Source organism: Esox lucius, chromosome 2, assembly GCF_011004845.1.
Source record: "Esox lucius isolate fEsoLuc1 chromosome 2, fEsoLuc1.pri, whole genome shotgun sequence".
Lineage (NCBI taxonomy): Eukaryota > Metazoa > Chordata > Actinopteri > Esociformes > Esocidae > Esox > Esox lucius.
In genome coordinates this window covers 856,915-882,071 of record NC_047570.1, presented here as the reverse complement: position 1 = coordinate 882,071, position 25,157 = coordinate 856,915, and the positions used below count along the sequence as shown (strand labels likewise).

Below are 25,157 nucleotides of genomic sequence, written 5' to 3'. Positions count from 1 at the left end.
TCTTTTTTGAAATGGTCAATCATTTTTATGGTTAGGGTTTTTGTAATGACTGGAAACAACCTTGGAGAAACCTATCGCTATTGTGCTAATACTAATCCAATGTTTTTGTGCCCTTTAAGGAATATTTAAAGTTGTATTGAATTAACACAATGTTTGTGTTTGGGCTATGCTTCCAGAATGGAGTGATGGTGAAAGTAACAGAGAACTGTTCAGCTCTCAACTGCACCCTAAGGGAACAGATCTTACCTGACAACAGATGTTGCAACGTTTGCAAAGGTGGGTACCACCAGTAACGTCTCTTGCTCTTGGCTCAGCTCTCAGTCCCTCGCCCCTGCCTTCTCTTTTTGTCAGAGCCATTATCTTTAGTTGCCTCACATTCACAGAGTCTTCATTTTCCCCCATCTTCGTCAATCCTTAGTCCCAGCCTTACAAACTGCTTTTCTCTGTTGGACCAGGCTAGTGATCAACCGATCCCAGAGCCAATTGTGTGAGCAGCAAGGAGCTAAAAGACCCAATCACTGCCTGCTGCTCATTTTATTGGAGCCAGCATCCCAAATGTTCTGTTCTCTAGTTTGTGCACTACTTTCCACCAAATCAAACAGGCTTTGGTCAAGTGGACTATATCTGTGCACTGTGGTTGTATGGAACAAGGTGGCATTTGGGACCCAGATTTTTGAAATGGCTCTATTTTTCCTTTTTAAATCCTGCATGAATGTTTCATCCATTGTTGGCTGAAGTTCAGAGCAGATTGGTCTGCCGGCTTCAGAGATGCTGTCGCTATGCTAATTTGCATCATTCATAACATTTTGGCAGGTATGTATTGGCTTAAATGTCTTAATAGATTAAATATACACTCAGGATTATTAGGAACACCTGTTCAATTTCTCATTAATGCAATTATCTAATCAACCAATCAAATGGCAGTTGCTTCAATGCATTTAGGGGTGTGGTCCTGCTCAGGACAATCTCCTCAACTCCAAACTGAATGTCAGAATGGGAAAGAAAGGTGATTTAAGCAATTTTGAGCGTGACATGGTTGTTGGTGCCAGACGGGCCGGTCTGAGTATTTCACAATCTACTCAGTTACTGGGATTTTCACGCACAACCTTTTCTAGGGTTTAAAAAGAATGGTGTGAAAAGGGAAAAACATCAAGTATGCGGCAGTCTTGTGGGGGGCGAAAATGCCTTGTTGATGCTAGAGGTCAGAGGAGAATGGGCCGACTGATTCAAGCGGATAGAAGAGCAACTTTGACTGAAATAACCACTTGTTACAACAGAGGTATGCAGCAAAGCATTTGTGAAGCCACAACACGCACAACCTTGAGGCGGATGGGCTACAACAGCAGAAGACCCCACCGGGTACCACTCATCTCCACTACAAATAGGAAAAAGAGGCTACAATTTGCACCAGCTCACCAAAATTGGACAGTTGAAGACTGGAAGAATGTTGCCTGGTCTGATGAGTCTCAATTTCTGTTGAGACATTCAGATGGTAGAGTCAGAATTTGGCGTAAACAGAATGAGAACATGGATCCATCATGCCTTGTTACCACTGTGCAGGCTGGTGGTGGTGCTGTAATGGTGTGGGGGATGTTTTCTTGGCACACTTTAGGCCCCTTAGTGCCAATTGGGCATCGTTTAAATGCCACGGCCTACCTGAGCATTGTTTCTGACCATGTCCATCCCTTTATGACCACCATGTACCCCTCCTCTGATGGCTACTTCCAGCAGGATAATGCACCATGTCACAAAGCTCGAATCATTTCAAATTGGTTTCTTGAACATGACAGAGAGTTCACTGTATTGAAATGGCCCCCACAGTCACCAGATCTCAACCCAATAGAGCATCTTTGGGATGTGGTGGAACGGGAGCTTCGTGCCCTGGATGTGCATCCCACAAATCTCCATCAACTGCAAGATGCTATCCTATCAATATGGGCCAACATTTCTTAAGAATGCTTTCAGCACCTCGTTGAATCAATGCCACATAGAATTAAGGCAGTTCTCAAGGCGGTCAAACACAGTTTTAGTATGGTGTTCCTAATAATCCTTTAGGTGAGTGTACATAAAACATTAGTCGGGCAACTGTAACTACTGGGAAAATGCATGTGGAAAACAATATATCATACATGTAGAATATTTTAACCTTGAATATAAATGTGGTCCATTTAACTCAAACAGATTTGTTAATGCACGCCTTTCTTATTTGGACTATGTACGTGGCCATTTACACAAATCAGTATTTGGGAGAGGGCTGAAGACTGCAACTGTAATTAGCCTTATGGTAATCTTCTCCTGGCACATGCCTGCAAATGTGAACTCACATACACACGCTCACAAAGGGTCTTTCATTACTTTCAGAGCATTTACCTATTCGCCTGCCCCCTCCAACTCTTTCGCTTTCAGAAATTCCTACATGTTGTTCATAAAATGCCATTATCTCCTTGTGGGCTGGCTGAGGCCTGTTAAATTGGTTATTTCCCACTAGTCATTAAATCTGCATATTCTTCCTTTTCCATTGTGCTGAAATGAAAGTTTTAAGTTATCTGCAAAGGGATTGGGGGATGTGTGTATGAGTGTGGATGCTGTAGGTCAATTGCATTCAACTGCACTTCCCTTTTCTTTCCCTCCTGGTGTCTGATGAATGCAACAGACAGACGCACCCACCTTCAGCTCTCTTGTTTTCTGTCTTTGTACTTGTAAGACCTCTTGTAAGATAGAGGAAATGGAAGGAAAGAAGAAAGAGAATATTGACAAAGAAGGGAGGACGTAAAGAAAAACACTTCAGAGAAAGAATACGCAGAAACTGTTCTCTGCAGTAATACATTGTGGTGAAGAGAGTGGGATGGTGGTACTTATTACTGAGAATGGGTTCAAATCCAGAGAGGAGACGACTGAGTCCTCAATTGTACATGCAGGCCTCTGTCTCACTGCCTGTCTGGCTCTTTTTGGTAGGCATTTTACCTAAAAAATATTTATTATTTGTGTGAGTGTGTTTTTTGGGGGCACGCTAAAAACGAATATTTCACCAAATGTACAGTAATCTTAAAACTTTCCATTCCCCATTCCTTGGTATGATATATTTGCAGACTGTGTGTGTTTGTGTGGATGTCCACACACGTTATTGACATGACCACCATCCAAGTTTATAATCGTTAACGAAAACGAACGAAAAAACGAAAACTAGGTGGGAAAAAAAAAGTTGTTAACTGAAATAAAAATAAAAACAAGGCATTACAAAAAAACGATAACTAACTAAAACTGTAATGTGTGGTTGACAAAACTAACTCAACTAAAATATAATTATAGAGTAAATGTTCTTAGTTTGTCTTTCCTTTAACGATTTTTTAAAACACGCAGAGTATTCGCTCTCTGCTCTCCCTACACTGTTTCTCAATGTCAAGGATCCTTCCTTGGTAGGACTAGTCCTTCCAAGAAAGGATCCTTCAGAGGCTAAGCCAGGCTCCTCCTTAGCATTCGAAGAACACGTACAATGGAACAGGCTACCAAGTGCACGTCATTGCGTCATTACGTCAGTGAAAAGGCCCGCCTTCGTCCCGCCTTTGTCCCGTCTGTAAAACTTATCTAGTCATTTATAAAAGAAATGCCGGTGACGGCAACCAAGCTAACAACTGTTAGCTAATATGACCGGTCCGGTTCGGTTCAGTTAGCTAACCTACCGTTAGCTCGTGAGGTATCTAGCTAATTATCAATAGCAATTTGTACTAGCATTTAAACGTTAAACTTTATTTTTATGTACTACCATTTTAACAAAGGTACGGTAACGTTAAACACTAAACTAAAGATACTTACATTTAAAAGCATATTGCCCCGTCACTCCGCTTAGGTCCGCCATTTCTTTTAATGAGCTGGCAAAGCCGTGTGCATAGGATTGTGGGTAATATAGGAGCGCGAAGGATACACATATGCATCCTTTGCAGTCTATGGGAAATTCTCAGAACGAAGGACTCAGTCCTTGGTGGGATTCGGAGGATCCTCGACATTGGAACGGTCCTTCAACGAACGTCGATGATGTAGCATCCTCCAAATTATGGCTTCGAAGGATCCTTCCTTGACATTGAGAAATATGCACACACACACACACACACACGAGAACGAGTGTTCGACGTTGAAGCAAGTTCGCATCTCGTGAACACCTTTACACAATCACACATTTAAAAGTGGTATAAAATATTTAAAATTCTGAATATAATTTTGTCAGTGTGTTAAACTCTACCCGAAAAGTGATTGTGCCTTCTTTAGAAAGTTAACTAGTCCCAAGTTTGAGGTAAAATGCACTTGGGTTGTCGATGTCAAAACACTAGAAGCTGTGATTCAAATATTAAATAATGTTATGTCATTGTTACTTTTACACTGAATGTTTGTGGCTTCAATCCAGATGAGTAGGCAGAAGGCTATTGTATAAATTTAGAATAGGGTGTGAAAATTGTACAGCTGTGGTATTTGTATAGAGTGTGAATTCTGTTTAGAATATGTGTAACATTAGATTTTTGGTACAGCGTGTGGATTTTGTAAGAGGTAACGTTAACGTTAAAGGATTTTCCATGGGGTGTGAATTTGGTAGGCCTCTAGGGTGTTAAATGTGTATATTTTCTGAAGGCGTGAACCGTATATTTAATATAATAAAGTTCTGTGTAACATTATTAACGAAGGAATTATTTTAACTATCCCTTTCAGATACTTTTTTCAAAACATTAAAGCAAATCTACTAAATAGCGATCAGATGGCTAAAAACTTAACTCAAAATGCAGATTATCTATTTATGCTCTTGGCAAAGGTCATAACAAAATTATTGCTAGACATATAAATGTATGATGATTCATGGTTATCACAGGTTTTGAGTGCTAACATCTGTGAATCTGTTCCTTGCTCCAAATATACATATCATAACACTTTGCCCCTAAACAACAGTTTTTGTTGAGTTATTATTACACTTTTTCTGACCGTCAAATTTTTCTTGCCCCTGGCAAATAGCCCATATTACAAAAGACTAAAACGAACAATAAAAAGAAATAAAAACTAAACATTTAAAAAAAAAAATCAAAAACTGAACTAGCAAACCCACTTTAAAAACAAATTAAAACTAAACTGAATTTGAAAACAAAAAGTCTAAATGAAATAAAAACTAATAAAAAAAAGCAAAACTATAATAACCTTGCCACCATCCAAGATTAACCTTGTACCTCACATTTTTTTCTCACAAACTGAAAGCAGTAATTCCTTTCTCTGTATAACTTTCATAACCAAATGTGTCCCACAAAAAACACATTGCACATTTCGATTAGTATGACAGTAGATCAACAACAACAAATCTTCATATTTCTGTAAAATGTAGGTTTTGGGGATACAAGGCCCCGGGGTTGGGGCTCGTACGCGAGCGCCCCGGCCGGGCTCAGCCCGAAGGAGCGACATGGGGCAGCCTTCCCGTGGGCTCACCACCCACAGGAGGGACCATAAGGGGCCGGTGCGGAGAGGATCGGGCGGCAGTCGAAGGCGGGGGCCTAGACAACCCGATCCCTGGACACGGAAACTAGCTCTAGGGACGTGGAACGTCACCTCGCTGGCGGGGAAGGAGCCTGAGATCGTGCGTGAGGTTGAGAGGTTCCGACTAGAGGGAGTCGGGATCACCTCTATGCACGGCTTGGGCTCTGGAACCACAATCCTTGAGAGAGGATGGATTCTTCACCACTCTGGAGTTGCCCATGGTGAGAGGCGGCGGGCTGGTGTGGGTTTGCTTATAGCTCCCCAGCTCTGCCGCCATGTGTTGGAGTTTACCCCGGTGAACGAGAGGGTCGTTTCCCTGCGCCTACGGGTTGGGGATAGGTCTCTCACTGTTGTCTGTGCCTACGGGCCGAACGGTAGTGCAGAGTACCCGACCTTCTTGGAGTCTCTGGGAGGGGTGCTGGAAAGTGCTCCGACTGGGGACTCTATCGTTCTACTGGGGGACTTCAACGCCCACGTGGGCAACGACAGTGACACCTGGAGGGGTGTGATTGGGAGGAACGGACCCCTGATCTGAACCCAAGCGGTGTTCAGTTATTGGACTTCTGTGCTAGTCACAGTTTGTCCATAACGAACACCATGTTCAAGCATAAGGGTGTCCATCAGTGCACGTGGCACCAGGACTCCCTAGGCCGCAGGTCGATGATCGACTTTGTTGTCGTTTCATCTGACCTGCGGCCGTATGTCTTGGACACTCGGGTGAGTTGGATCCGATGGCAGGAGAGGAAGCTGGACAGACTCGGCAGGCCCAAGAGTACTGTAAGGGGCTGCTGGGAATGTCTGGCCGAGTCTCCTGTCAGAGAGATCTTCAACTCCCACCTCCGGCAGAGCTTCGACTGGATCCCGAGGGAGGCTGGAGATACTGAGTCCGAGTGGACCATGTTCTCCACCGCCATTGTCGAAGCGGCCGCTCGGAGCTGTGGCCGTAAGGTCTCCGGTGACTGTCAAGGTGGCAATCCCCGAACCCGGTGGTGGTTACCGGAAGTAAGGGATGCCGTCAAGCTGAAGGAGTCCTATCAGGCCTGGTTGGCTTGTGGGACTCCTGAGGCAGCTGACAGGTACCGACAGGCCAAGCGGACTGCAGCCCGGTGGTTAAGGAGGCAAAAACTTGGGCCTGGGAGGAGTTCAGTGAGGCCATGGAGAAGGACTATCGGCTGGCCTCGAAGAGATTCTGGCAAACCATCCGGCGCCTCAGGAGAGGGAAACAGTGCCCTAACAACGCTGTTTACAGTAGAGGTGGGCAGCTGTTGACCTCAACTGGGGATGTCGTCGGGTGGTGGTCCCTCTTTTTAAGAAGGGGGACCAGAGGGTGTGTTCCAACTATAGGGGGATCACACTTCTCAGCCTCCCCGGGAAAGTCTATGCCAGGGTTCTGGAGAGGAGAATACGGCCGATAGTAGAACCTCGGATTCAGGAGGAACAGTGTGGTTTTCGTCCGGGGCGTGGAACACTGGACCAGCTCTATACCCTCTACAGGGTGTTGGAGGGTTCATGGGAGTTTGCCCAACCAATCCACATGTGTTTTGTGGATTTGGAGAAGGCATTCGACTGTGTCCCTCGCGGCATCTTGTGGAGAGTGCTTCAGGAATATGGGGTCCTGGGTCCTTTGCTAAGGGCTGTCAGGTCCCTGTACGACCAAAGCAGGAGCTTGGTCCGCATTGCCGGCAGTAAGTCAGACTTGTTCCCAGTGCATGTTGGACTCCGGCAGGGCTGCCCTTTGTCACCGGTTCTGTTCGTAATTTTTATGGACAGAATTTCTAGGCGCAGCCAGGGGCCGGAGGGTGTCAGGTTTGGGGACCACACGATTTTGTCTCTGCTCTTTGCAGATGTTGTCGTGTTGGCCCCTTCAAGCCAGGACCTTCAGCATGCACTGGGACGGTTTGCAGCCGAGTGTGAAGCGTTGGGAATGAAAATCAGTACCTCCAAATCTGAGGCCATGGTCCTCAGTCGGAAAAGGGTGGCTTGCCCACTTCAGGTTGGTGGAGAGTGCCTGCCTCAAGTGGAGGAGTTTAAGTATCTAGGGGTCCTGTTCACGAGTGAGGGAAGGATGGAACGGGAGATTGACAGACGGATCGGTGCAGCTTCTGCAGTAATGCGGTCGATGTATTGGTCTGTCGTGGTGAAGAAAGAGCTGAGCCGCAAGGCGAAGCTCTCGATTTACCCGTCAATCTACGTTCCTACTCTCACCTATGGTCATGAGCTTTGGGTCATGACCGAAAGGACAAGATCCCGGTTACAGGCGGCCGAAATGAGCTTTCTCCGCAGGGTGGCTGGGAGATCCCTTAGAGATAGGATGAGAAGCTCGGTCACCCGGGAGGAGCTCAGAGTAGAGCCGCTGCTCCTCCACATCGAGAGGGGTCAGCTGAGGTGGCTTGGGCATCTGTTTCGGATGCCTCCGGAACGCCTTCCTGGGAAGGTGTTCCGGTCCCGTCCCACCGGGAGGAGACCCCGGGGAAGACCTAGGACACGCTGGAGGGACTATGTCTCCCGGCTGGCCTGGGAACGCCTCGGTGTCCCCCCGGAAGAGCTGGAGGAAGTGTCTGGGGAGAGGGAAGTCTGGGCATCCCTGCTTAGACTGCTGCCCCCGCAACCCGGCCCCGGATAAGCGGAAGATGATGGATGGGATACAAGGCTTTTCCTGAATGCTTGCACATTTTCTACCTTAATCCAGCGCCACTGTCAGCACCCTGTGTGTTCTAAGTTGAGTCAGAACTTTGTTCCCTTTTCTCTCAGGCTATGACTTTTGTGCAGAGGGACTCATTTGTGGGGAAAACTCGGAGTGTAAAAACCGGAATACCAGAGCAGAGTGCGAGTGCAAGAGCGGATTTGCCTCCATCCATGGGGACTCCACATACTGTGAAGGTAGGAGGCTGTGAACTATTTGGTTGAGTCTTTGAGTAGATCACGCTGATATGGCTGGGTATATGATAGGCTGACTTAAAGCTTGTTTGTTTGTATGTGTAAATAGTTTTTCCTAATTGTTTATGAGGGCACAGAAAAAGTTGGTCTAGGACACTGATCTGCTTTATATGTCCCACACTGTGGGTTATAAGATTGGGGCAGGAGAAGCTGTTTCTAGATCTTTACCTAGATTTCTGAATTATGGGATCTCAATGGATACATGGGCATGTGGCTATATGAGATGCAGTAGATATCTATGGGAGCTATATTAGATTGAAGAGATTCTTAAGTACCTCCTAAATAGGAGGACTGGGTTTGCAAAATCAACAATTGGCACATATTATGCAATGGCTTTAAAACTGGACCAATCACTGCACTTGAAATGGCATCACAAAAACTGGTTCTATCAAGTAACATGTCAACAAAATATTCCCCACTCATTTGTTTTGACAAATTGTATTTTCTTTGTGCAAACTGCCAGAGTTGTCACTGCAAAATCAAAACTTTTGACCCACAAAGAAATGACTTAGGTTATAGAACATTTCCATTTTACAAATACATTGGAATCTGATTAGTCGTTTTAAAATGCATTTCAGAACTGGTAAAGAAGTTAAAGGTTGGAATTGTTTTCTTTAATAGAAACAAATCACGTCTGTCAAAATGAAGTTGTGCAAGACGTGTCAGTGTTTGTTTATGGTGATATGCTATATATCATATGCTCTATACCCACAGCCATTCCATTTATTAGATGCATCCTAGAGCTAGCACACCTGAATCAACTTTTTAACTAGTTAACAAGCCCTTACCTGTTGAATCAGGTGAGCTATTCCAGGGCAAAACCTAAACAGATGGCTGGGGGGTCCACAGGAGAGGGTTGAAGACCTATGTTATATATGCATGCTTATGCATCAGTATTGAAACCTCAAGATTCAGTCTATCATGCAACTTTGCGCTTTATTACTGGTGCAAGCCTTTGCACACTTCATTGTCTCTTATATACTTCAATTGTCTGCGACTCCCTGACTTTTAGTCCTAACAATCTCATCACAAACATTAATTGAAATATAGCTGTAAGCAGCGATTAAGGGGACCAAGTAATGACAAAAGGAAACTTTGAAGACCCTTGGAATGTATATGTTACTGTAACTAAGCAATTGTCTTTACATTTGCAACTTCAATTAAAGCTGCAAGCAGCATTTAGTGGGTTTTAGCATTTAGTTAGCATGAAAATGATGCAATATGGTATGTAAAAGAAACTGCACACGTACAAACATTAACCCAATGTTGGATGTTTTTTCCTGTCCAATGGTGACCCCATGTAGTTTTTTACATACTGGTCTGGTTTATACAACCCTTGAAGATCTTCGTACATAGATACCAAATGTCAAACTACATCAAGATTGGTAATTTGCTGCCATATGAGTAGTGTTTTAAGTGTTTTTCAAAATAACTAAGATGGCTGAAAATCCATGATGGTGATTTTTGGGTCTCAGGGGCAAAACATTTCATAGTGAGAAGATACACCTATGGACTGATTTCCAAGACCAAGTCACAAGGGATGGGTGTGGTGAACTTTCAAAAAGTCCAACTACACAGGCTTGTGCCACCATGAGGCTGATTGGCATGTCCACTGCACCAGAAGTTGTGTTTCTTGACGCTATACTATATTAATTTGGGTACCTTTACACCATTTTAACTCAGTTTTTTGCCAGAGGAATAATAGTGAACTGGAACAAACATAATATGGATTTTGGCATACTGTTGAAACCCTAATGACACACATTGTCAATTGACTTTGATTGCGGAATAGCTTAGATTATTACAACAAAACATTCTCAGCATCAGTGTAATAAAAGATAGTAAATGAATGTCACACTCAAATCTAACATAGTGAAAGCTTATTTTTTCTAAGCTACACACTGAAAATAGAAATTACCATTTGAAAAGTAAAGTTAAAAATAATATTAAAACTAGCCGAGCTAGATAATATAGGTAATAATTTAGAGATGTTACTTCTGTACATTGATAACAATCACCATTACCAGAATTGAGTAGTTATGTACAATTTGGCAAGTTTCTTATAGAGAATCAATTTCCATTTTTGTTTTACTCCACTTTGAAGATTGTAGATAGTGTTTACACACAAATCAAATGCATTAATATAAAAAATATGCACAAGTATACATTTCAGTCATTCAGTAGATGCTCTTATCCAGAGCAACTTACAATAAGTACAGGCACATTTTGCTGGAATAAATTAAGGGGGAGTACCTTGCCCTAGGACACAACATTTGGCTCAATTGGGAATCAAACAGAACTTAATTACAAACTTCACTCAAACTATAGAGCCACTTGAAACACAAACAAGGACAGGCTCCACACCCAAAGACATGCACAAAACACTCAGCATAAATCCAGGTTTGCGTGGCATCTATAAAACAAATAGTCAATTTGAAATACATTTTATGGAAACCTTTATTTTAGCCATGGAACTGATCTAAAATCTAACAGGACAATAGAAGTTATAGACTGCGGGCCAAAAGTTTGAAATAATTTACAAATGTTGCTGTTTTGAAAGGACATTTTTACTTCTCTTCACCAATGTGGTATTCAACTGATCAAAGTATAGTCGGGATATTAATGATGCAAAAAACATGACTATTTAAGTATTTTTGATTAAATCTACACAGGCCTCATTTCCAACAACCATTACTCCAACACCTTATTCTTGAGTGATCATGCCAAATTGCTAATGTGGCACTAGAACATCACTTAATTATATCAAACAGCTAAAAGCTATTTTCTTTGATAAACTAAAGCTTTATATGGTCTTTGTGTTTGTGTGTTGCCAAAGTCTGCAGTAGACTGGTATGTGTTGAGGTCAATATAAGGTCAAAAAGTGCAAAAAATAAATTGCTCACTGTAGAAACCAGCCAGTCAATCAATGTTTAGAGGAATGAAAGATGTGGAAGGAGCAAATGTACAACTAAACAAAAGACTAAGTACATCAGAATGTCTGATTTCAGAAATAGACGCCTCACGTCCTCAGCTTCATTTAATTCTTTACTGCCATTTGTAACCTAATACCTACCTTAACACATGCCAGTGCATTACATACTGTGACAACTCAATAACAGATAACGTTAAGTTTAATTGATATAAATCAAACAGTTTACAGCTGGTTTAATATAATGAAAAAAGAAATGATAATACCAAACAAGCATTTTAGAATTATTTAAGGATGAGGTGTTATAAAAACATCCATAAGTGTGTTTCAGAATTCACCTAGCAAATGTACACACTGAAAAAGGAAAACACTATTGCATAGATAATGTTAAAAAATATTTTAAATCTAGCCAATCAACTTTTACATTAAAGTTAGTAAAATACAGGATTGGAACTTTTTTTTTTTTTTTTAAGTGAGGGTGAAACATTTTTGTAAAGCTCCTGAATTCTAAAATTGTACACAACTGAATACCCTGCTGAGACATGGTGCACCAAGTAATATAGGCTGAATTACCATGACAGTTAAACATGTAGAACGTCATTACAGCGTGACAGAATGTTTTAATATTAAAGAATTTGGTAGATAACTCCCCTAATATCGGTCGTAAATCTCTTATTTCATCTTTACTGATGCTAGATGAGTGATCTATAGCCGGTCTTAAAACAGCTTTGTTAGATGTCTATAGCGTAGCTCTCCAGCACAGCACTAATCAACTAGCTAGCGAACTTCATGTAGCTCAATTAGTAAATTAGCTAGCTACAATAATTCATACAAAATAGTTGTAAGATATTTGGTCGTTATCTGCCCTCAACCTTGTTTGAAAAGGGAACGAGCTCGCTATATCATTGAGAGAGCGGGCAATGTATGCTTTACCTGCTTATGCACAACATTGTGAGAAATTAGGTTGCTAACTTGCTCAATCAAACTCACCTTACTATGCAATATAATCCTTCGCTTCAGGAAAAACTCACACGCAAGCAGCTTCTGTTGCAAAGAAGTCTAGCTGCATATACCAGTACCAGAAACGATTATGAAACAAAGATGCTAGATGTCAGAGTTTAATACCCTATGGCTTTGAGTATTTTTTTTGTTGTCTTGGCCTGCCTGCCACTCTGAAATGACTGCCAGGTGCTGAAGCACGTCGTCCTAATTTGGAAGAGGCGGACAATAATGCAATATCAAAATGTGGAGGGGACAAGTCCCTAGTGAAATGTCCGCCTTCGTAAGATACCATTTTCAAAAATGTTGCTTTCCAATAGCTTGTTTAACAGCTTCCATTTCCAGTGTACAGGCTACATTATATCACTTTTGACAGGAAATATTGGAACAATTTAGTCTATTATATTTATAAACGTTTCCAAAATATATAACAATTTACCAAATAAGCTAATATCCCCATTACAAGCTTCATTTTAAACTTACCTACAAATCCAACAGGCCTACTTACGATTTGAATACACAGTGTTCTGTACTCTTGGAAAGCTCATAATCTTACGAAATACTACCACCTTGTAAAAGGGAGCAGGTGTGACCTAACGAACAATTTAAGCTGTCAATGGGATTGGACGTGACAAGGTCATTGATTATCATTGACAGGAAGTCACATTGCAAAAAACCTGACTGGCTGCAAAAGCGAAGTCTTACCAAGGGAAATTAGAAAAAATATCTGCTAAAAACATATTTCTATGTGTACAATAATATATAATTTGTGTAACATTTAACAAGAAACTAACCTCACTGGACACAGACTTTTTTTTTAAACAGAAACAAATGCTTTTAGTCAAACATATTACCCGGAATACCCTCAAATATTATTATAATTTTTTTAACAAAAATTGGACGAATATTAAAATAAAGGTCTTCTTTACAAGGGGAAAATAAAATGTAAAAATGTACTTATTTTGAATAATAATTTCAATAGGGTTAGAATTTACAGACATTTATCATCCATAGCCTAAACCTGAAGATGGTTTACACTGGAATCTAGCTTATGGCAGCAGCAATTTCAACTGCCAAGACCAAATTACTGTTCAAGGAGATTTACAAACAATTAACATTTGCTTTTCCTAAAATAAGAGTTCCTTCAAAATAGTCCAATATAAACGTTATAAAAGTTAACTGAATGCTGCCATGCCCCACCCATTCCGCATTGACTCACAGGCACTGCCATGGCTCCTCCCATAGCTTCAGAAATATCCCTCCGTAACTGCTGATAGAACCACCAACTCCAACTCTTCTAGCGGATTCACACACTCATTACATCAGCTCTTCCTTCAAAATCAGAGTTCCTTCAAAATAATAGTCCAAAATAGAGAAAGAGAATAACACAAAACTTTGGGTACTGAATGCTGCCATATTGTTTGAGATATACATTTTTCATACAAAACATTTAAATATCATTGTCCAAAGAACCTTCACAAGCAAACAGCATGCCAATCCGTTCAATGATATCAGAGTATGTGGTGTTTAGGTGATTTAACTTCATTCACTTATTGCGGTCAAATCGATTGAGATATCAAAATTCCAAATAATTTAATTAAAGTTACTGGTCCCAGGGTCCTTCTCAGCGAACAGCATGCAAATCCGTTCAGTGGTCTCCGAAGAGATGTCCTTAGAGTGTGTATTTTATAATTCATAAATGCTCAAAGTTGTCAGTGTTGTTGTAGCATCCCCTTAAGGTCAATTTGGTCAAGACTGCACAGGTCCATCCATGGACTTGATGTTTAGTGCTATATTAAAGGGGGTAAGTCTCGGATATTCCTGACAGGATATATAGCCTGACAAAGTGCCACACCCATGTAAAAGTAATTTGCCTAATACGCGTGCATCAAATTGAAGATACTTGCCCCAGGGTCCATCTCAGCGAACGGTGTTGCTTGGCCCCCTAATAATAATAATAGTAATAAAACCAACATAAACAATAACATCGGTGATGTTTATAGCGCCCCCAAGAGGTATTTCTGTATGGGACTTTTTCTTTCCATTCTTGAGAGACACATGTACTAGAATGTTTTGTTTCGTAGCTGTTTTATGTTCCATTTGGGATTAATGGACGTCTAAAGTCATAGACAAACCCAGCTCAATTTCATTCGCTGATTTCGGCCATACTATTTGAGATATCAACTTTCTTTATATAACTTTTAAAGATAATGGTTCAAAGGTCCTTCACACCAAACGGCATGCAAATCTGTTCCGCAGTCTCGGAGGAGATGTTGTTAACGAGTTTTTCACAGAAGTCAAAATGGAGGCCATAATGTTTGAGATATCAACTTTTCTTATACAACTTTTAAAGACAATGATCCAGTGGTCCTTTACACCAATTGTCAACCAAATCTGTTGAGTAGTTTCGGAGGAGATGTCGTTTAAGTGTGTTTACATTGACGGCAAAATCGTGAGAAACATCTGTGAGTGCTACAGCGCCACCATGAGGAGTATGGGTACCATGATGGCCAAGGTCCTTCGGGCTGTCTACAATCAGGCAAAGTTTGGAGCGTTTTGAACCAGAGGGGACCGAGCTATGGACCTCTGAAAATGGCCATGGAGAAGAATAATAATAATAAAAAGTACAAACATAAAAGGGTTCCAGCAACTTCGTTGCTTGGCCTCCTATTAATAATAATAGTAATAAAACCAACAAAAACAATAGGGGACCGTACCTACGGTACTTGGTCCCCTAATAAACAGCAGTTGACATAGATGCAATCACAAGACTTGCTAGTATTATAGATACAGAGGGCTTAGTCTGTGTTAGGTAAAACTGCTTTCAACTTCCATGCCCCGTAGTAAATGTGAGTTAAAGCAATTTGGTTACACTTCATTTTGAGAGTTCTAATTTCCATCTGTATATGTTATATAGATAGTAATACTATCAAAACACTTTCAACAAACTGTCTGTAAATATACAACTGCTTGGTAAGATTAGGGTTAGGTTTAGAATTAGGTTTTGGTTAAGGGTTAAAGTTATGATAAAGGTTGAGTTTTGGTTAATGCAAAAGTCTGAAAAAAGACCTTTTCACTGTGAACTGTGATTGCTTTTGTTAATGTGTCTGCTTCCTATCCATATGATACATTGTTTTATTTTTTATGTACTTTCTGTAATACAGGGATCAACTGTAAAAGAGTCTAAGCTTGATCCCCCTATTTAAATAAATCTTCAATAAAATAAATATAAAACCCTGGGGTTCTGGGAATCAGACACATCCACCACATGGTATCTATTCCACTCCAACTATTATCATGAACCCCACTTACTGTATCTCCATCTACCAGCCTCCTCTGGCTTAATGACTACAATAGTTGTAGGGCTTGTGGGTTAAGTCTCAACAATAGGTTCACTGTGTCTGTGAGGACACTGTACACCATCGAGGGCCAGTTGAGTGGGCTTTTGAGTAATGGCGTTTCTGGGCTGTCTTTGTTTTCATGGATAATGGGGTATGAGACCCTTGGCCTTTTGTTGGGCTTATTGGGTTGAACACTGAGGGGCTGGTTGGCATAGCAGACATAAGGCTTTTGATTATTATCAGATGGCTATGATTATTATATGATACTGGATTGATTCTATGGACCTATGGCTACAGAAAGAGTGCCCTTAGAATGAGCCTGTTGGTGTGGAGCCTTGGACAATGATGGCCTTTTTAAGTAGTTTTATGGGGTAGAAGCTAGAGCTTGGTGCCTATTCAGTCGGCTCATGGCTAGAAAATTATGGGCAACATAGTGTGTTTATGGCTTGCTGGAGTGCCATGGCCTCTGGGTCCCTCAGTGGCCACAAGCGTTAATGGCCTCATTTGATTGAGGGGCTTATAGACGCTGCTTGGCTGGACCTGGGAATTGTGGTTGGCCCTGGTACTGCTTAGTGCTGCAGACGTGTTTCTTTGGGTCAGAGCCACAGCCATCCCAGCACACAAAGAGCTGTGTAATCGTTATGCCTCTTCTGTCTGTCCCTCTGAACCACCTCACCTTTTTCATGCTCTCTCTGTCTCTCTGTTTTTGGCTCTCTCTTCTTTCTTTATTTTTCCATATCACTTTCCCTCTTTTTTACATTCCCTACTTCCCACTCCTTTTTATATCTCTGGTTTTGTCAGATCTGCACAAATCACCTTTCCTATCAAAAATATCCAAAACCAACAATCATAAGATTGAGAGAGAGGCTGACTACAAAACTACAGCAATGTGAGGATACAGCTGCAAACCTCAGTGAAGGATTAGCTGAGATTTTGTCCGGTTTGACTTTTTCTGTAGTTTCTGTCATTTTTCATGACATCTACACAGTACAGGAATAAAATAGGGTGGCCCTGCTCTTTGCTCATCTAAGTTGGCAAGATATACATTTAAAACAATATAGTAATTCATTCATTATCAGGCTAATTTATTGAAAATAAATACAATCCCAACAAAATGAAGCATTTTGTTTGTGATGATTATTTATCACTATTTCACAATTCCAGTGGTTCAGAAATGTACATACTGTTGCAAATAATTATTCTCCACTTCTCAGGTTTGAGGGTTGAGTTCACTTGATTCAAATTTCTTAAATATAAGTACTTCAGGAAACCAATACTTTAATTATAAATAGTTTATTACAAGCTTGTAGGTGATACACATACAAAGTACACTCGAGCACGTTCCTTGTATGACACAGAACACATTTTTGAGAGGCCCCTTAATCTTAATGCAGCAGGTCCTAGGAACACAGGAGACATAAGCTAAACAACAACCTTATATGGGCCTGGGGCCAAATGGAGAACAAGGTATTGCTGGCAAGAGTTCTGACGGAGAGGGGAACAAGGTATGTCCTAACCCCAACTCCTAGACAGAGCATCCAGTATGTACTGTATAACCTATACATAAACCTACATATTTAACACATATTTAATTTACCCTAATTTATGCAAAATAGAATATATTTATGCATCATTAATATGGAATTTATATACACTCACCTAAAGGATTATTAGGAACACCTGTTCAATTTCTCATTAATGCAATTATCTAATCAACCAAACACATGGCAGTTGCTTCAATGCATTTAGGGGTGCGGTCCTGGTCAAGACAATCTCCTGAACTCCAAACTGAATGTCAGAATGGGAAAGAAAGGTGATTTAAGCAATTTTGAGCGTGGCATGGTTGTTGGTGCCAGACGGGCCGGTCTGAGTATTTTACATCTGCTCAGTTACTGGGATTTTCACTCACAACCATTTCTAGGGTTTTCAAAGAATGGTGTGAAAAGGGAAAAACATCCAGTCTGTGGCAGTCCTGTGGGCGAAAATGCCTTGTTGATGCTAGAGGTCAGAGTAGAATGGGCCGACTGATTCAAGCTGATAGAAGAGCAACTTTGACTGAAATAACCACTCGTTACAACCGAGGTATGCAGCAAAACATTTGTGAAGCCACAACACGCACAACCTTGAGGCTGATGGTCTACAACAGCAGAAGACCCCACCGGGTACCACTCATCTCCACTACAAATAGGAAAAAGAGGCTACAATTTGCACGAGCTCACCAAAAAAAAAAAAAAACCACTGCTAATACCTGAGGGTGGGAAATTGTAAACTAACATCCATCACATAATGTTTTGATGCAACGATGACTGATTAGAGATGGGATTATTGACTTCTTCACACAAGGTGGCCTCTGATGCCCACCTGACAGAAGATGTTTTTTTAGATAATCTTTTAAATGTGTGCTTGTTTTTACTGTGATTGTTGTATTTCACTATTTATTAATTTATTTATGAATACTGTAAAGGACAGTGTAATATAGGTTTAAAAGTAAGGATGTGTAACTACTCCCAAGTTATATTTACCTTTTTATATCTACATTTGTCACAAAGTGCTTTAAAGACTAACAGATTTTCCCACCTTTGCAGTCTTCCTTCTAATTTTATTCTCGCTTTCTCCTAGATCTTCTTTCCTAATCAATTGTTAAAGAGAAACTCTTTTCCAGACATCCGTCCCTCCTAGGCTCGGCTAATGCTCTGAGAAATAGAAAAAAAAATCTCGAAGTAATTGCTTATGAAAATAAATCGTGCCTTTGGGGTAGCGTATATGCTTCCACTTAGTCATTTTAATATGTTTTTAATTTGGTTGAGTGCAGAATGAAGCACCTCTGAGTTGACATAGTAAGTGCTCACCCTTCCTTCCACTACATTACTGGTTCATCTAATGTTTTCTAACGTTCTTCTCCAGGTGTACATGGCATTGCATCATTAGGGACGCCTGTAAACAAGTCTGAACATATGCAGCATAGTACATAGAACTAGATAAATCCAAAGCTTTGGAGTTGTATTGATAAACACGGAAAACAAAGATTTGCCTTCTGTATTTATTTCTTCATTTTGACAGTTCAGAATGTAGAGGGTATAGATAAAAGGGTGCTGGAGAAATGTATATTGTGGCAGTGGTTGCTTACAGTCCCTTGTGGCTTGAAAAATACTTTGTGTGTTAGACTTTCAGCACTAGTTGCATGGGTCGACTCTCAACCTGCAGACTGTGGATATGGGCAGGATTAGGATCAAGACGTATTGTGTGGAAAGATAGTGGGTCGGCATATTGTGTGGAAGAATAGATGGTCAGCCGTCAGAAAAAATGAACAATAATGAGACGGTCCCAGCCGGACAGGACTGCTCCGCTCCGTGTTTTCTGTTTGTCCTTGGTTTCTCATGTTGTTGTTTCACTTAATCGGTTTATTCCTTTCACCTATGTTAAGTCAATTTCTTATGTGTGCACGGCACTTGATTTTATTAAAAGTTCCTTCAACCCTGTGCTTGCCTCCATCCCTGTGAAATCGTGACAAATAGATGGTCAGCAGTCAAGAAAAAAAATCAATTAACAGATCCATAAATGTATAATTCTGTAGGCTACATGCTTTTTTATTTTTTTATTCATGTATATGCCTAAGTGCATATGTCCATACTCTAGGCCTATCTATACATATAAAACCAAATATCTACCAGTTGTTATCTTGAGATAATGTGTAGGTGTGATGTAATATTTTATATACATAATAAAAGCTTATAATATGTCAACCAATGAAATGCCTCCAAGCCAGAACAAAATCTCTTGAAATGTGCACTAATAAATCAGTACAATATCAGTAAAACCTGTTGAAATAAGCAAATGTCTGACTCTCTAGAGTACAGTGATTTAAGGTACAGTAGCTAGCTAGTCAAGGAAGCAAGCTAAGGTGTTCTAACTACCTAAAGCTTTATTCTAAAGCATGATGATATTAAGCATTATTGAAAGACAAAATGTGCACTGTTAATAACTGAGCTTAAGCTATAATATATATATGATATACTACATGTACACTACCATCCAGAAGTTTGGGGTCACTGTCCCTGTTTTCCATGAAAAAATACAATACATTTGTTTGAATAGGAAATGTAGCAATAGGAATAGGAAATCTAGTAATTAACAAGTTTAGAAATAATGATTTTTTATTGAAATAATGATTTAAAAAAACCTATGCACAAACGAGGAAGGGGAGGAGTTACCCTGCCCGGAGGAAGCCCGGGGCTCCCGTCTGGAGCCAGGCGATGGAAGGAACACTTTGAGGAACTCCTAAATCCCACTAATTGGGCGATGGAAGGAACACTTTGAGGAACTCCTAAATCCCACTAACACACCCTCTATAGTGGAGGCAGAGCTGGAGGCTGATGGGGAAGCATCGTCAATCTCCATGGCAGAAGTCACTGAGGTAGTCAAACAACTCCACAGTGGCAAAGCTCCGGGGATTGACGAGATCCGTCCAGAAATGTTGAAAGCTTTGGGTGTGGAGGGGATGTCTTGGATGACACGCCTCTTCAACATTGCGTGGAAGTCGGGGAAAGTGCCTAAGGTGTGGCGGACCGGGGTGGTGGTTCTCCTGTTCAAAGAGGGGGACCAGAGGGTGTGTGCCAATTACAGGGGTATCACACTTCTCAGCCTCCCTGGGAAAGTCTACTCAAAGGTACTGGAAAGGAGGGTTCAGCAGATAGTCGAACATCAGATTGAAGAGGAACAAAGCGGATTCCGTCCAGCTCTTTACTCTTGCAAGGATCCTGGAGGGGGCCTGGGAATATGCCTATCCTGTCTACATGTGTTTTGTGGATTTGGAGAAGGCGTATGACCGGGTCCCCCGGGAGATACTGTGGGAGGTGTTGCGGGAGTATGGGGTGAGGAGGTCCCTTTTGGGGGCTATCCAATCCCTGTACGTCCAAAGTGAGAGCTGTGTTCGGGTTCTCGGTAGTATGTCGGACTCAGTTGAGGTGGTTCGGGCATCTGGTAAGGATGCCCCCAGGACGTCTCCCTAGGGAGGTGTTCCAGGCACGTCCAGCTGGGAGGAGACCTCGGGGTAGGCCCAGGACTAGGTGGAGAGATTATATTTCGACACTGGCCTGGGAATGCCTCGGGATCCCCCAGTCAGAGCTGGCAAATGTGGCTTGGGAAAGGGACGTTTGGGGACCCCTGCTAGAGCTGCTGCCCCCGCGACCCGATACCGGATAAGCGTATAAAGATGAGATGAGATTATGTCCTTCAAATTTTCCTTCAGAAATTGCAGCCTTACAGAACTTGGGCATTCTAGTTGTCAATTTGTTGAGGTATTCTGAAGAACCTCTCACAAGTAGGATTGGCTTGATGGGCATATTTCTTGCATAGTTTGGAGCTGTGCTTTGAGGCCTTGTCCTGTTGCTGGAGGAAATTGATTCCAATCAAGCGCTGTCCATAGGGTACGGAATGGCACTGCAACATTTCAAGATCCCTTTAATCCTGTGAAATTCTTTCACTTTACCACCACCAAAGCACTCCCATACCATAACATTGCCTCCCCCATGCTTGTCAGATGGTGTCAACCACTCCTCCAGCATCTTTTCATTTGGTATGTGTCTCATCAATGTTGTCTTTGTGAATCGAACAGTTTGATTTGTCTGTTAATAACACCTTTTTCCAATCTTCCTCTGCCCAGTGTCTTTGTTCTTTTGCCTATCTTAATCTTTTCTTTTTTATTGGCTAGTCTGAGATTTTTTGCAACTCTGCCTAGAAGGCCAGCATCAGGGAGTCATCTCTTCACTGTTGATATTGAGACTGGTATTTTGCAGGTGCTATTTGTGCTGCCAGTGGAGGACCAGTGAGGTCTATTTTCCTCAAGCTAGAAACGCTAATACCTTTGTCTTCTTGCTCAGTTGTGCTCCGAGAAGTCCCACTCCTCTTTCTATTCTGGTCGCGCTGTTCTGTGAAGGGAGTAGTGCACAGGGTTATATCAGATCTTTAGTTTCTTGGCAATTTCTCTCATGGAATAGCCTTTCCTTCTCAAAAATGTTGTTTCAAAAGAAGGTTCTTTGTTTCTGGCCATTTTGAGCCTGTAATCAAATGCATAATCGCTAATGCTCCAGATACTGAAAAAGTTTGAAGAATGACAGTTTTATTGCTTTTTCTATCAGCGCAACAGTTTTCAGCTGTGCTAAATAATTGCAAAAGGGTTTTCTAATGATAATTTAGCCTTTTAAAATGATAAACCTCTCTACATGCCTCTTTATGCCTATGTAGATATTCCATTAAAATCATCAATTTCCTGCTACAATTTACAACATTAACAATGTCTACACTACATTTCTGATCTTTCAGATGTTAGTTTAATGGACAAAAAATGCGACCCCAAACTTTTGAAAGGAAGTGTACTTGGCACAACTATATATCTTGAGATTTATAACACAGTTGAAACTACATATTTTGCATGGACAATCTTATCCTGGGTTTTTTGTAATTGCATTGTAGATGTTTGCAAGTATAGCAGTTGAAAGAGAAAATGGTCAACTACATTGACGCATTCTTTCTATGGATTTGGTGATCAGGTTTTTAATGTAATCTTCTAGGGCAACTAGTTATGGCATAAAATAAGCTACATATAGGAAGGTGGAGGCCTCTGATTCTTTGGTTTGTGTAGTTAGACGGTTGCGAATTGGTTATTTGCAATTTTGTGAAGGCGAGGGTTCTATCAAGCAGAGGGATATGTGGATCACTATTATGTTTTAGTCATTTAGATTAACATTCAACATATCATCTGAAAGACGGCCCCCTGTGCAAGGTAATGTACCCTTCCAGGGACTAACCCTGCTTGTACGATCCCTGTGCCGGATGCAAAACGTTGGGAGTCATTTTATTGACCGATTAATATACAATGGATAAATCAGTGTTGACAAACAATGTTGTGACAAATTGAATATTTTGCTTATGAATTTGAATACTTTGCGTATAATATTTAAACATACAAGTTGTTTGGCCATTAATATGATATGCTATTCTGAGCAAGTATTTCTGGTTTTAGCAAGTGAAATCTTAAAGAAACCGAGTCTGCAGTTTAGCTATTAATGTTCATACCAATCTGCCTAATCCAGAAAAATGCAGACACAGGAAATTGTGTGTTTGCAGAAAGACAGGCATGTTTAACTGAGAAGCACACACATACACATATGCAGGCTCTCTCTCTCACACACACACACACACACACACACATTAATGAGGTACAGCTCGTGCTAGTTGGTTCACAGCCTTAAATCTCCATCCGACCTAACAAGGCCTCTGTGTTTATTTACTACAGTAGTGTGCAGTATTGATATAAGGCTGGGGTTCCTGGGTGTATTAGCTATTTTATGAAAAGAGGCCCAGTCGGAAGCACCCCTTCTAGCAACTCATTATTAGAGTAGAGAGGAGTGCTGTCTTCACGGCGTCCTCTGAGCCACATCCTAATCCCAGGGAAAAGCCTAGGAGATCGCTGCAGCAGCACCTGATTGGTTGTTGTTTGTCAACACTTCACATTCCCAGCACTTCAAAGGCTCCTGACAAGGCATAGGCTAGGACAAGGCTAGACAGCTAAACCTTGCCAAAAGCCTGTAAAGGTGTATTAAGGCAGACAAGTCATGACCACTATTGTACCTTTTCCCCTAGATCACAGTATTCATCGATAAGAGAGGGGCTCATGTCTTTTTCCAAGCAATCCCCCATCCTTATCCCTTAAACAGTTCCATCCTCCAGAAAAACAACATGGACAAGAGCAACACACAAGCCTGTGTCTGAGACCAGAATCCTGTAGTTTCCCATTCTGCTTTCTTAGCTTAGAAAATCATGTCAGGCAGAATCACTGAAATATAATGCTGTTGAGTTAATGTGTTATTGCAGCTTTGAATGGGTGTATCTAAAGATGTTGCATCCTGGGATAAGTGGTGATACTTAACCTGAAAATACTCATGCAAGTTAAAATGTCATAGAGATACTGTACAGATGTTTTTTTTTTTCCTAACTGTGCCCAGAACACATTATATAGTAAATACAAAATCAAACAAATAATGCGAAAGAGGGAAAGCTTATACTCCTCTGTGAGGAAGTATTTAATTAAGGTCTTAAACAACCACATGGGACCAGTATTTCAAATCTTAATCTACATTACATAATCTGATGGGGTATTCATCACCAAAGGTGAATGTATAGAATACACTTCATAGTAATGCAGTTTTTCAAACAAATACCGCTGAGATAAATGGCTTTAAATACTTTTTTCATTTGGCTTCAGACTTTTGTGCAGTATTGTTAAGTGTTAACTCTTAACAGTGTCTTTTACTGGCTGTTACTTCCTTAATTCAGCCTGTCATGGTTAACTTAGCTGCGACAGTATACATAGCTGAGTTGGTACATGCTTTACCACTACTTTGGACAAAAACACCATCTACATAGTTTAATCCCCCTCGATGTTGGTGGAAAGAGGACTAAGGATCTGTCTCCATCTCTATGTACAACACTGGTTTCCAAAAAGTTGGGACACTGTGTAGTTGTAGTTTGCAAGGGTGTATGGTAGATTTGCATTGCATTGTGGGATTGTTGACGTGCTGTACGCTGCCTGCTGTTACCTACCTGGCTACCTTCCACACTTTTTCGAATGTACTCTATATAAACAAATTGGTCAAGTTCTACTTCATGAGTTTTACAAACGCAATATGTTTTATTTATTGACCTTTTACCCAACTTTTCTACACTCTTTTTGGACATAATTGATGGAACTACTCACCCCTGAACACCTGACGCTAAGTATAATTAAAATGCCATATCACTGTACTTGTTGTAGCTACAACACGGAGGACAACTATTGTCTTCAGGTAAAGATAGCAGAGTCAGACGCAAATGTCAGGCAAGGATTATTTTAGTGTAGAAATGAGAAAAACTGCGTCTGTGCCACGAGGAAGAAACAATAGTGTTGTTAGCCCCCCTGGCACAGCTCCTGCAGCCGGGCACGAACTTTCCCCTTGGTTACTGGGAAGAAATGCTGTCGACCAGTTAAACCTGTGTCGTTGCTAGGGCCAAATTAAATTTTCAACAGGTTTTCCCCACTGGAGTTGGAGTCAAGGCCCGAGTCATCTTCGGAGGGGAATGATCAGCAGGCATATTCTGCCTGGAAAAACAGAAAACTTTAGTCATTTGCGATTCCATTACTCGCAGTATTAGACTAAAGAATCAGCTGGCGATCGTACATTGTTTACCGGGGGGCAGAGCCACCGACATTGCCGCAAATCTGGGGTTGGTGCTAGAGAAAAAACTGGCAAGTATAGAGAGTACAGAGATATCGTTATTCACGTTGGCACCAACGACATTAGGATGAAAGTGTCAGAGGTAACAAAGCAGAACATAGCATCAGCGTGTAAACTACCTAGAAAGATGTGTCGGCATCGAGTAATTGTGTCTGACCCCCTCCCAGCTAGGGG

General features: G+C 41.2%; 1 protein-coding gene across 6 annotated transcripts in view; it reads left to right on the top strand.

Annotated features, from left to right (window-relative positions):
• The window catches only part of LOC105031116 (protein kinase C-binding protein NELL1), a 781,285-nt gene that overhangs the window by 296,675 nt on the left and 459,453 nt on the right, over positions 1-25,157 (top strand). For all 6 annotated transcript variants that reach the window (XR_003782803.2, XR_004576720.1, XM_029124715.2 and 3 more), the window contains 2 exons: positions 177-276; positions 8,257-8,385. Coding sequence is in view for 4 of the 6 variants with exons in the window: in XM_029124715.2 (XP_028980548.1) it covers positions 177-276; positions 8,257-8,385 (229 nt within the window). In the remaining 2 variants the exon portion in view is untranslated. The remainder of the gene's footprint in view (positions 1-176; positions 277-8,256; positions 8,386-25,157) is intronic.